At 40.2% G+C, this 12258-nt stretch overlaps 2 protein-coding genes across 2 annotated transcripts; both read right to left on the bottom strand.

Annotated features, from left to right (window-relative positions):
• Nucleotides 1-4613: 4613 nt before the first annotated feature.
• On the bottom strand, nt 4614-6321 carry LOC116393171 (aquaporin-1-like). The gene is made up of 4 exons (XM_031865281.1): nt 5857-6321; nt 5198-5356; nt 4959-5039; nt 4614-4861 (listed from the first exon to the last, which is right to left on the bottom strand). The coding sequence occupies exons 1-4, from the start codon at nt 6241-6243 to the stop codon at nt 4697-4699; spliced, it is 792 nt and encodes a 263-aa protein (XP_031721141.1). The 5' UTR covers nt 6244-6321; the 3' UTR covers nt 4614-4696.
• A 3166-nt stretch (nt 6322-9487) lies between these two features.
• Nucleotides 9488-11987, bottom strand: LOC116393154 (aquaporin FA-CHIP-like). Its single transcript, XM_031865237.1, has 4 exons — nt 11560-11987; nt 10674-10835; nt 10366-10446; nt 9488-10058 (listed from the first exon to the last, which is right to left on the bottom strand). Exons 1-4 carry the CDS (start codon nt 11920-11922, stop codon nt 9879-9881), a joined length of 786 nt encoding a protein of 261 aa, XP_031721097.1. The 5' UTR covers nt 11923-11987; the 3' UTR covers nt 9488-9878.
• Nucleotides 11988-12258: the final 271 nt, after the last annotated feature.

Below are 12258 nucleotides of genomic sequence, written 5' to 3'. Positions count from 1 at the left end.
ACGCGAGAGCCAAATAATTTGATGAAGGACAGTCTCAGACAAAATGACTGAGGGGCAACAAAAAGAGCATTGTCCATGTTGTTGAGGACAGGCTTCAAAACAAGAGGCTAAACACAATGCTCTGACCTCTGAGGTTAAGCACACAAAGAAAGGAGATTTTAGATTGGCCGCCGTCATATGACCGGCCTCTGAACTCCCACCATAAAAATCATGTGTCAAAGTGTCATGTCATATAAGTGAGATGAACCCATCAGAACAGCTATCCTTTCATTGACACGTTTGAAAGCTCAGAGCACGACAGGAGGTTTATGAGAAACCAAACTGACAGTTGTGGTTACATTCACCAGAGCAGAGAAATATTCCTCATTGAAGGGAGGAAGGTCATAAAGAATAATGTATATGCTGAATGTAGAACTCTATTTGGATTGTTCCAGCCATTGCCATTAATTAAAAAAAAACAAAAACCTTTTGATTTATGCAGGTTTTGCAGGTATTATAGACTCTTCCCCTTTTGTTGCATTTATGCTTAATGTTGCATTAAAGTTTGTGTTAAATATCAGAGGGATTTTCCATCATGGATTTCTCCTCTCTAGGGCGGTAATAAGTGGAACTTGGACCCGACAATATAACAAAATGTACATCTTCATTACCTCACATAGCATTGTAAAATGATTTGGGACACAGACATTTTGTTAATGATCATCTCACACAGCCCAGGTTAAAAAAACAATCACTGAAGTACACTTAGTTTAATTATACTTCCATGAGCACATAATTAATGAACTATGTGCTATTTTTACTGTACTAAAAATGTACTCAGTACACTAATGTTATATCATTAGCGCTACTAAAGACATACTTAAATACATCTATGTGTACTTGACTGTGCTGCTGTTTTGAGGCACCAGTAAGGTGCACTTAAATAGACATGAGAACTACTTCTTTAATTATTTTTTTTACAAAGGCTGTACTCCACCATTCAGATAACTATTAATACAATTCCAATTGATATAAAACATATGCAATCAAAATGTGTGGATAATACATTTAGATTAAAATGTATTACCATTTGGAATGACTTTCAAGTTCACCTAAAACATAAATGAAATACACTTATAAAGTGTATTGAAAAATTACTTATTAGTTAAAAAAGTTATATTGAAGTATATGTAAATGTATCTTAATGGTGTCTCAAAATATTAAGCGTTTAGAGACCTGGAACATCTATAAAAACACAAAGAGGTGGATCAAAACAAGGTGACAAATACACTACCATCAAATAAACCTTTATGCTTTGTTGAGTTTATTTCAAATGGACCTGCAATCGCATTTGTATATTGCCTCTCTAGTCTACAAAGACCCTGGTGATACAACATAACTGTTTACTTAAGTGGGCCAGGCACTGGCTTGGCTTGAAGGGAGTGAAAACACAATGCCGTTGATTTACAGTGATCACAGGGTTACACTGTAGGTTCTTGAGTCATCACCGCCGGTACCTTGAGTCATCACTGCCGGTATTACTGCGAGTTCAGTGAAGGTCACTGTGGCTGTAACTACAGAATGATGATCCTTGTGACTTTGAAATGTCCAGTATTGTCTTATGGTATTACCAATCCTGGTAGTTCCTGGTAAAACAAGGATTTTAAAGGGGTCCAGGAGTATTTAACAAATTGAGACACAAGCACATAAAGAAAAGTCATTATATAACAGCAAATATGTTGCTGATATTCAGCAATTACACCGTCTGTCTTTGCACTGGCACACAGTTCTATAAATGCAAAAGAATCATGAATTTTACTTCATAACCTCAATTTGTATGATTGCAGGTGACTTAACCCAGGCTTAACCCAGGCATCACAATGCATACACATGCCTCGAGCCATCTTTCAAAGCCTTCAAAATCTCCTCATCTAATTCCACCAAAACCTTCTCTGGTTGGGTGCAAAGCGTTGTCCTAATTACCCTATCAAGCAAATAAGGCACACACTCCTAAAACACACAATTCAAATGATTAGGAAGTAATTGGTTGTGTTTGTTTTTATATATTTGCTTTGATTAAAAAAATTCCTGTGTGGCATTAACTTAGTAGTACCATTCATGTTTTATAAGTAGGGCTGGACATAAATATTCAACTCGTTATTTGGATAAGATTTGGGGTTTCAATTGTGGTGTTCAGATTTCAGATTTTCAGTTTTTTTTACACTAAAATACCACTATATGTATTTGCAATTTAATGTACTTTTTGCAATAAACATACAATAAAGTACACTGAAATACCCTTTGAAGTATTGCAGAGTAAGTATGTATTTTTAGTACACTGATGTTGAACTATATTACATCCATTTTGAAGTACACACTGTTTAAGTACATGTTAAATAAGCTTTAAATTAAGTACAAAAAGTACAATTATACTTGTAATAACTTTCATATACTTTATGATACTGAATTATATTTCTTATAAACTAAAGTATACTACATTTTGCCCTGTGGGAAGACACTATTGGGAATACTCAACGCGAGGATATGTTGACCCGGTGCTCAAACTAATAATCACTTGTGTCTACTTAAATGACCTTGGCTGGATTGCCCTCAGAACGCAGGGCTTCTGTTGAGAAATGTTCAGATGTAGAGTTTGAAGTCCCCTGATGGTTGTTCAATGATTAGCCCACGGTGTGGGGACCATCAAATACGCATTAGCCATAAAACGGGATGTGATAGGAGACGCGTGCGTCGATGGGGAAAGGACATTCTTGTGACACAGCCAAACAGGAAATCACGATGGCCACATCTTGTCAAATGATGCTTTTTTTTTTAATGAAGAATCTAAAGTGCTTCATGTGCAAATACTTGATCCACATTGTCCTGTTGTTTCACTACAGAGACATATTTGGGACTGTCACCATAAACCTTGAATAGAATAATACAGTATGTGATACATTATATATGATCTAAATATACATTACCATCCATAACGTAAATAAGGACGGTACATTGAACTTTGCAAATAAAAAAATCTTTGAGATGAAAACTGGATGAAAAATAATCTTTATATTATATCCATTGGTTTAAAATACATATGATAAAAACGGCTGTGAACAAGAATATAACAATATTTAAAGCATATCTGTAAATCATATATTCTTAATAAATGTGCCGACCCACTGACTTGGCCCTGCAGCTGCTGCTCCAGTTATTTCAACTGCATCGTTTTAATCTTCTGGACCATTAAGCAGGACGTTCCTGCGTATACTGAAGTCTAGTGTTAGTGCATACAAATTAATAAAATACAATTTCAGAGGAAAAGCATCAAAGAGTTTGCTGCCTAGTGGTTCTCCATTTCACTACTTATCAGAGCTGGTCCAAACGAACGTGCAGGAATGATACAAGCAGTGAAACTTATCTGTAAATTATTCAATAGCTTATGCATGCATGAATTGTGCAGGTCACTCCTACAATCACATGGCAACCTTAAAGTACAATCAAATGCATTAAGATTTGTTGATTGACCAAAGTAATCGACTTTTAATGGTGTTCTTTATCTCGGAGAATTGTTCATGCTGAGGGCCTTATTGTGACCACTGTTACAATGCACTTTTCCTGTGTTTAGCATATCTTGATGATTTTCTCTTGTGATGGCCACATCATATGTGTTAATCTCGGCACCAGCGATGTAGGCAGTGACCCTGTTCTACCTCTGCAACTTGCCTCACGTCGTCAGAAAATTACACTTACAAAAATGTATTTACACAACTTGTACTTTTGTAGCTGCCATTGTAATTGTGATTTACTGCACACGCTTCCTGACCTCTTGGCACACACGCTGCTAAATTATGTGACAAAGCATGGAGGACAAGTCTTAAATCATGACAATTCCTGCCAAACACAGGAAGTCTGTACTGGCAAAAGGAACAGCAGTCTCAAGTCGACCCAGACAAACACTGAGCAGGATATTCGCTTCACAACACTGCAAAAGCGTGACAAATGATTCAACAAAATAATATTTGTATTTTCATCCACCCTCTATTTAAATGAAACCCCTTGTCCCCTACAATGCTCATTTTAGCTGAAGCGGTAACCCTTTCCTTTAAGGGTACCACATACATTTATCTCCTGAAATTCTCATTTCTGGAGACTTTTTGCTGAATGTCTACAGTTGCTCTTGTCAGATTGCTGTAAAATGAAACCACAGATTTAGAACTACATATATGATTCACTTACAGCTATAAAGTGCACGAGCCCAACTGACAGAACTTTTAACACCACTCCATTGATTATCAATCTCACAACCAGCTGAAGCTTTATCCTGCAGTCACTTTTAGTTTCAAAAAGACAATCAACACTTTCAGCTAAATGTAAATAGTTCAACTGAAATGTTTGTCCAAAGAAAGTCGAAAACAGACAAAGGTGACCCTCTTGGCAAAGGATCCTCTATGCCAGCAACACCTTCAGCTCCTGAGTTACTTTCTACCCTGGTCAGTGCATCCAATCAGCAAAATGTTTTGTGAAATGTCCCGTTTTGAACCCCAAGGCCACCATACAGAGGGGGGAAAAAAAAAGCACTGCACAAGATTTCAGGTCACACATTTGAGCATTAGAGAAAAGATGAAACTCCTGATGTTGAAAAAGTATTTTATTTGATTCAAAAATCAGCAGTATAAAGTAATCATTTTCACACAAGAATCTCCTTTGACCACTCTCAAACATCCTCTAGAAGGGGCTCACAAATTCCATTTTCCTGTGTTGAGCCACAGCAGAACAGCACTCTTGCTTTTTCCCTGAATGGTTCATCTCTGGGTGCCAGCAGATAATTGTACAGAAGCGCCGCCACCACACCGGCACTCATTGGTCCGGCCCAGTATACCTAAAAAAACAAAAAAACAAAACAGGACAGACTCATTCGTATTTCAAATGGTTCACAAAACTTGTATTAACACAATTTGCAGCTTTTCAATACATACCCAATGATCATTAAATGACTCCTGTATAACTGCAGGTCCAAAGGTTCGAGCTGGGTTAATTCCGCATCCTGTGAAGCTGATCTGTAAACAGAGGAAAACATAACTTCCCTCTCTGGCTACAACATTGGTAACTTACACATGTGCCTGATTTCATCCTATGCCAATCCATTTCATCAGTCCACAGCAAGAAAGAAACATTTACCAAATGAATGAGGATATCAATGTTTTGATACGCTCACCCCAGCAAGGTGTCCCAGCACTACAGACAATCCGATGGCCAGAGGTGCAAATCCACCGACATCACGTCTCTTGTCACTGACTGCAAGCACACACAGGACCAACTGAAGGGTGAGCAGGAATTCCACACCAAGACCTTGACCTGGGCTGATTCCATTTAGCTGCAATACAGGAGAAAACACTTCAGTTTACGCTCTGCCTCTTTGGTTAACCATTATTAGGGAATTATTTTTGCCTCCATTTCAGCAGCTCTTGCATCACGGAAAAGATATAAACCTAAAATGGAAGTAAGCATGCAAACAAACAATTGGACCATGCCTTAGTTGCCTGACTGAGTCGGTCCTTACATTACTGCAGAAGATGGCACAAGCCTTTTATCCTATAAACACTCCCTGGTGAGAGAAGGCCTGCTCAGGTGTAAACCAGGAGCGATTGTTAAAATCGGACATTTAAATTATACAACTTGTCACCAGCAGTTTGAAAATGGGTAAGTCTTAAAACACAAAACTAGACAGTGTCTGGAGTTGACACTTGCTTTTATAAGGAAAACTACATCAGGCTGGAGGCAATTCCCCGAATGCCACTCAATCTGAGAAAAACACGGCATCCATTAAGGAAAGCATTACTCTGGAAGATTGGAAACACATGCATTCCGCCTTACCTTGTTAACACCAAGTGAATGTGTTGTTTCAGGCCTGATACCATACACAATGGCACTGCCAGCCACTGCTCCCAAAATCTGAGCGATCATGTAGAAAAAGGCTCTGAGCAGACTCATCTGGCAACTGGCCAGGAGGCCCAGGGTGACCGCAGGGTTCAGATGGGCACCGCTAATGTGACCTAGACACTGAGCTGATGTGGCAATGGCCAAGCCAAAGGCCAATGCCACTTTAATCTCCTGGTCGGGGAAGGAATTGTTTCGGTCTCCTATCGCAGCCGAGAGGCCGATGAAGATAAAGATGATCATCCCCAGAAACTCAGCCAGAACTGCCCTCCAAAATGCCCACGTTTTAATTTCTGACATGGTTTCCCAGTTAAATAACATCATGCCAAACAACAGATTCTGGCCAGTGTTTCAGTGACACATGTAACTGTGGCCCAAGCAGAGGTTTGGTTCCACCAGCAAGCCAATTGCAAACATCACGAGTGATGTTCACCAACGTTCTTCAAGTGTGAGGCTTTCAAACAATCAGGCCTGATTGGAAGCAGCTGAGACATTTGCATTTCACCAAGTGAGAATGACCAGCTCTGTTCAGCACTTTTCTAATTAAACAGAAGGCTTTTACTGTTATTCTCAATTCATTAAAGACTGCACCAAACTGTTACTTTGAGAGAAGGAGTGTTAACTGAATGTTGAAATTTTATTTTTATAAAAAGGAAAATACTGAGCAAGGTTTTTGTGCTGCATACAAAATAACACATACAGCACTCTGCAAGCTTGTGTGCATAATTCAATCCATGCTGTTCATTTGCATTTTTATTATTATTGCTGTAATGTAAAATTAAGAATAGGCTATCCTCCTTATGATCTAGGATTTTAAAAAGGCATCTTATTGTTATTTGGCTTAACTCCAGGCGAACTGGTGTTAAGGTGTGAACGACGTGTGAAGGACGCTGGTCATTACTTTTTTGCAAGTGTTTGTGAATGGTTTCCCTATCTTTCAATCTGCATATTCTATTCTGAGCTTGTGTCATGCAGGGCCGGCTGCATTGAAGTCAACAGCAGTCATATGCCGCTGTGAAGGAAATGGGACCTTTTGAATTCCCAACAAGGAAACCAGCCTCCCATTCTGCCTTATAATGTGTGGACGGACTGACAGGTTAAAGGGTCACGCTGCTTCTTCTCTTCTTCTCAGTGAAATAAGAAAGAGAAAACCATCAAAGCATTACTTTTGCCTTTGGGCAACTATGCTCCATCCAAGAAAAGGAGCACATCCCCATCTTTTCTTCATAAAAGAACACGTTGCCAAATACCTTTTGATTTCCATAATTCAGTCATTTCCTTTCATTCTTAAATCAAATAAAAAAAACACACCACTGATATATTGCAGGTGTCCCTGACTGTCATATTTGAAGCCTAGATACCTGAGATGAGAGATGATAACATCAATGAGAGGATGAAGGAGTTATTCATTCAGAAGGATGGAAGAGGTGTATCGTAATATACAGCACATAATAAAGTAAACGCCAGAGATAAGTGGAGAATCGACAGGAAGGACAAAGGTTACCCTTTCTAACCGTATGAGCAGGAGCAGCGCTACGGGCCTGCCAACTCTCCTGTCAGACAATATTTCATTTGTGGAAAAAACACCCTTATTCTTTTGGCACATGCGTATCTGATACTACTCTACTGTACATCTCATAAGCCCCACTTCCACCTTGACACTCTTAAAAATAAGGGTTACATATGGGTTCTTCCTGAAGAGCTGGGTTTCCCTTTTTGAAGAAAGGGGTTTTTCAAATAAGAACCATTTTCATCCAAAGAACCATTTTTGGAAAACAGAGCTCTTTCTTGTTGAACGCAGGAGAGTTTGAAGATCCTTCCAGCCCACACACAGGGCATAAATAACATCAGGATGCAGGTTTTCTGAAAAAAACCGTGAGAGGATTTATTATTGTGGACTCTTATGAGAGCTGGACCTCAACCTAACTCAGGGATTATTGAATAAACACAGAGAATTCAAGCGTGCAGAATGGGAAGCAAGTCAAGTATATAATCACTATGTATGCTGGTCTGATAAGCAGAGTAACATGTTTCTTAGAACGTCAAAGGTTTCCCCTCTTTTTATTTGCTTGAAGTAAATGAAAACATAATATAATCATGGTGAATAAAAAGCGTATTTAAAATCGTCTTAATAGTTTGGACTCATCTGTTAATCTCAAGCAGTTATCGAGAGTCCAGGTTCAAAGCTTTAGTTGAGATCCCAGTCCCTGCTGCACGTGTGTCTGTTGGGTGAAAAAGACTCCGGATGTTTTCCCCAAAAAAGTTTGATCACATCTTATTTCCTTGTCACATACTCCTCACTCAGAGTAATATTGCTTTTCTTTAATTTCCTTTTCTTTGCTCTTTGGCATCTGGGAGTAACCAGAACCAGGCTTTCTAATGATATCAGTGTTGTTTTTGTACTGAAAATATTAAGCATCGCACGCCACTTTACACAATGACTGTCACTGGGTTTGGGTTTGTATCTCTGATCTCCGTTCTCTGCTTCTCACCATGCCTATGCAAACGTCAACGTTTTATCGGTCACCTGAATTTGGTGATAAGACATACCTATTCTGAAAGCCAAGACTTCAAACCCAAAAATGACCAAAAAAAGGGATGTTGAGCTAGAGAGGCTATCCATCAATCAGCAGCAACAGCTGGGCCGTGCAAAGAAAACACAATGATATTGGAACGAAAGCAGAGTATCCAGGTCCAAAATTTAAGCCGAGGATTCCTACTGGACTACGTTTTTTTGTGCCTCCCCAACTTAAAATGTCACCAGACAAGAGTTCTCAGTAACAATTTATGCTGATTAGGCATGGATCAGTAATTTGACCATATAAGTTGCCGATGTATTCACAATTACAAATTCAGCTGAAGAGGGTAGAGCGAGTCTAGGGCTGAAGTCTGTTGTTTGTAAACACACGCACGTTGAATCAACCTTTGACACCAGATAACGCTAATAACTCAGATTTAGTGCTTGTCTAATCTTTCCATGAGCATTTAAATACCTATAATCAGTCTGGGTGTGATAGCAGGTTTTGATCCATATTTCATTTTTTTGTGGGTTGACCGTTTCTTTGTTTTGTTACTTCTTCAGCTCTACACAAGATTGCTCATTATCTTTGTTTAATTGTCCCGACATTGAGAAACACAGAAACTGAAACATGTTGGTCTATAAATAATTAATTAGATCATTTGGCTCAAGCTCTTCAGGAATGCAGACCTCTGTATACTGATTTGTTATCATACAAATCCAAGACTGGACTACGGGCAACTCCTCAGGTTCACTGGAAGAGACCCAGCACATGTTTGCCCTGGAGCCCCCTAAAAGATTAATCTGGCAATGGATGAATCTGTATATTTTCATCTGGAAATATTCTGCAAAACACACTAACAATTATAATATACTGTGCTCTAATTACATTTACAATTACTTTTTTTCTGCATTCAATAAGGGTTCTTATGCCTGATTGCTTGGTGCTGATTGCATTGAGAAGAAACAATCTAATCTATAACATCAGATACCAAACATGTATTCATATTTGGTATCTATATATAACAAGAAAGCACATGGAGTACCAGCTGTTAACAACAAGTGTTTTATTTACTTAAAAAAGGGAGAAACTTTTCAAGAGTGCACACATAAAACATTATCCATCAGAAAAAAAAAAAAGTGATATAGACACAAGGGTATACAAAAACATAAAATGGCTCATCATTAGAATACTGATATGGGAAAACATTTCAGCCCGCTGCTCTGTCAAGACTCTCACATCCTCGACGTGTTTCCAGGAGCAGCTTACGTGTGGGGGTCGAACAAAGGAGTGAATTCTACGTCAGAGAGACACTAATTGACCCGTGGCCACAATCCTCATCGGCATTTCAAAACAGCACTATACACTAAATTCAAAAGCTTTTTTTTTTTTTACAGGAGCATGAACATGTACAAAGAAAGTGACTGTGGCTGTATGGGACTATTTCGACGTCATCTCCACAGTTGTGTTGTCGTTTCCTCCGTTGAAGTCATATTCGTCCACTGGGCCGCTGACCAGGACCTTCATGCGCCCAGGGAAGTCATCGAATTTGGGGAACAGCAGGAAATCGTAAATGAGAGCTGCTGCTAAACCACCACACATTGGCCCCACCCAGTACACCTGCAATGGAAAACTCTGGATCAATCTCTGGATTGGCATTGGTTAATCTGTCACGTGCGAACACATCGTTATCACAGGAAGATCATACACATAAGATTCAAGTTCAAAAGGTTTACTTTTGTCGATGTGTCTGCTGTGAAACAACAATAGGAACGCTGTAACTGATTAACTCGTGAGGGAGAATTCCCTGGTAATGGAATCATCCGTCTGTTATGGAGTTGAATTATTGAAGCTTGACATGTAATATGCATGCAGAAAAATGTGAGGCAGGCGTAAAAGAGCTTGTGTTCTTCCGTCTCTGACTTACCCAGTGGTTTGTGAAATTGCTCAGGATCAAAGCCGGGCCAAAGGAGCGAGCGGGATTGATGCCGCAGCCTGTGTAGCTGATCTGTAATGAACAACGAAGAGACAGCATAAGAGGATATCTTCAGCTACATGGTCTGGTGGCATAATGGAGTCAGGGGTGAGGGTTATTAGCTGAAACTAATGCATGAATCTCTTCCACTCCAAGAGCCCCTATCGTATCTATTGCTTGTTTACATTGCTCAAACGCCCTGTGCATAATCCTAGATAATTATTATACTGCATTGGAGACGGTTTTAAGGTGAAACTTACAGCTGCCAAGTGTCCCAGGCAGACCGAGAGGCCAATGGCCAAGGGTGCTGAGCCGGTGACATCACGCCGCCTTTTATCAGTGACTGCAATGACACACAGCACCAGCTGGAAGGTTGCCAGGAGCTCTATGCCTACACCTTGGCTGGGAGTGACACCGTTGAGCTGCAAGAGTTAGAGAGGAATTGAAAACAACAAGGGTTTATCAGTTTGTGTCAGTTTGTGTCAGTTAGATAGTTAGATAGTTTCCTATCGCGACCACTTGTCATTTAGCAGACGCTGGCGTCGCCCCACAATCCTGACAGCAATTTGGCAGAGGCTCCAAAGTGGCACATTGTTTATTTTTTTATAATTTCTAGAAAACCTGATCATTTCTATTCAGAATTATTTAGCTGTGGTACACCATGTATGGGGGCAGTACAGTTTCTCCACAATGATATTATGCCTTGAAACTCACACGTTTTTTGATAAGAAGACAGCTGATGTTACAGATAGGTCAAAGAGAAGTGAAGCATTCCAGCAGGCAAAAAAAAACAACCAACTAATTTACCAAAACAAGTGAGAATAAATGTCAAAGGGTTGACTTCGCATACTTTTATTGCAGATTCTTTCAGCAATTTGCAGTTTGGTGTGCTTCAATCATGTGTCATCACTATTCAATAATAAGCAATGACAGAATGTCCAAAGAACAACACAAACGGTGCCAAATCAAGTACCCACATAGAGTCTAGGTTTTCACTGGGAGGTAAATTTTAGATCGTAAAGGCGCTTTAAATACACACTGCTGCATGACATTTCTTGGTGAGAGTGGGATGTTTTAGAGCTCCTGCTTTTAAATCACACAGTATCACATGTTCTGTCAACAGCAGTAATACCAAACTTTACTTACAGAGTTAAGCCCCAGTGCGTCAGTGGTATTTGGACGTGCCCCATACACAATGCCACTGGCCAGAGCTGAACCCAGCATCTGGGCCACAATGTACATGACCGCCTTGAACACGCTGATCTGGCAGCTGGCAAGCATCCCGAAGGTAACTGCAGGATTCAGGTGGGCTCCACTGATGTGGCCTAAACTCTGGGCCAGCGTGGCGATGGCCAGTCCGAAGGTCAGCGACACCTTCACCTCCTGGTCTGGGCCGGTGTTGTCCGTGTTCCCAATAGCTGCGGAGATACTCAGGTAAATGAAAAGGGTCATGCCGACCAGTTCGGCCAGAACGGCCCTCCAGAAGTCTTTGCTCTTGAACTCTCTCATGGTGGTGGCAGGGTGGCTGTGGGTTCGAGCTCTGTAACGGCTGTGCACTCACAAACAACAGCAGCAGCCTGCATATATATGGCCTGTGCTGATAATGGTCAGTGGGCGGGCTTTAAAAAAAATGAGAGGGCCACACTGAATTAATGAGAAAACCAAAAGACTGGGCTCCCTCTTCCCTCCCTCTGCTCCCTCACCCTCCTTCCTCTTTTGCTTGTCCTTCAGCCCTCTCCGTTACCTCCCTGTATGCCACACTCTGGTCTTTGGACTTTTGTGAGTAATAGAACTGGGTCCTGAAATAGCTTTATCCAAAGATAAAGTTTCCACTCATTCAAGCAT

This window comes from Anarrhichthys ocellatus, unplaced genomic scaffold, assembly GCF_004355925.1.
Source record: "Anarrhichthys ocellatus isolate YVR2014 unplaced genomic scaffold, GSC_Weel_1.0 scaffold32, whole genome shotgun sequence".
NCBI classification, from domain to species: domain Eukaryota; kingdom Metazoa; phylum Chordata; class Actinopteri; order Perciformes; family Anarhichadidae; genus Anarrhichthys; species Anarrhichthys ocellatus.
The sequence above is the reverse complement of the archived record's forward strand: the minus strand, read 5'-3'. Positions and strand labels throughout refer to the sequence as shown.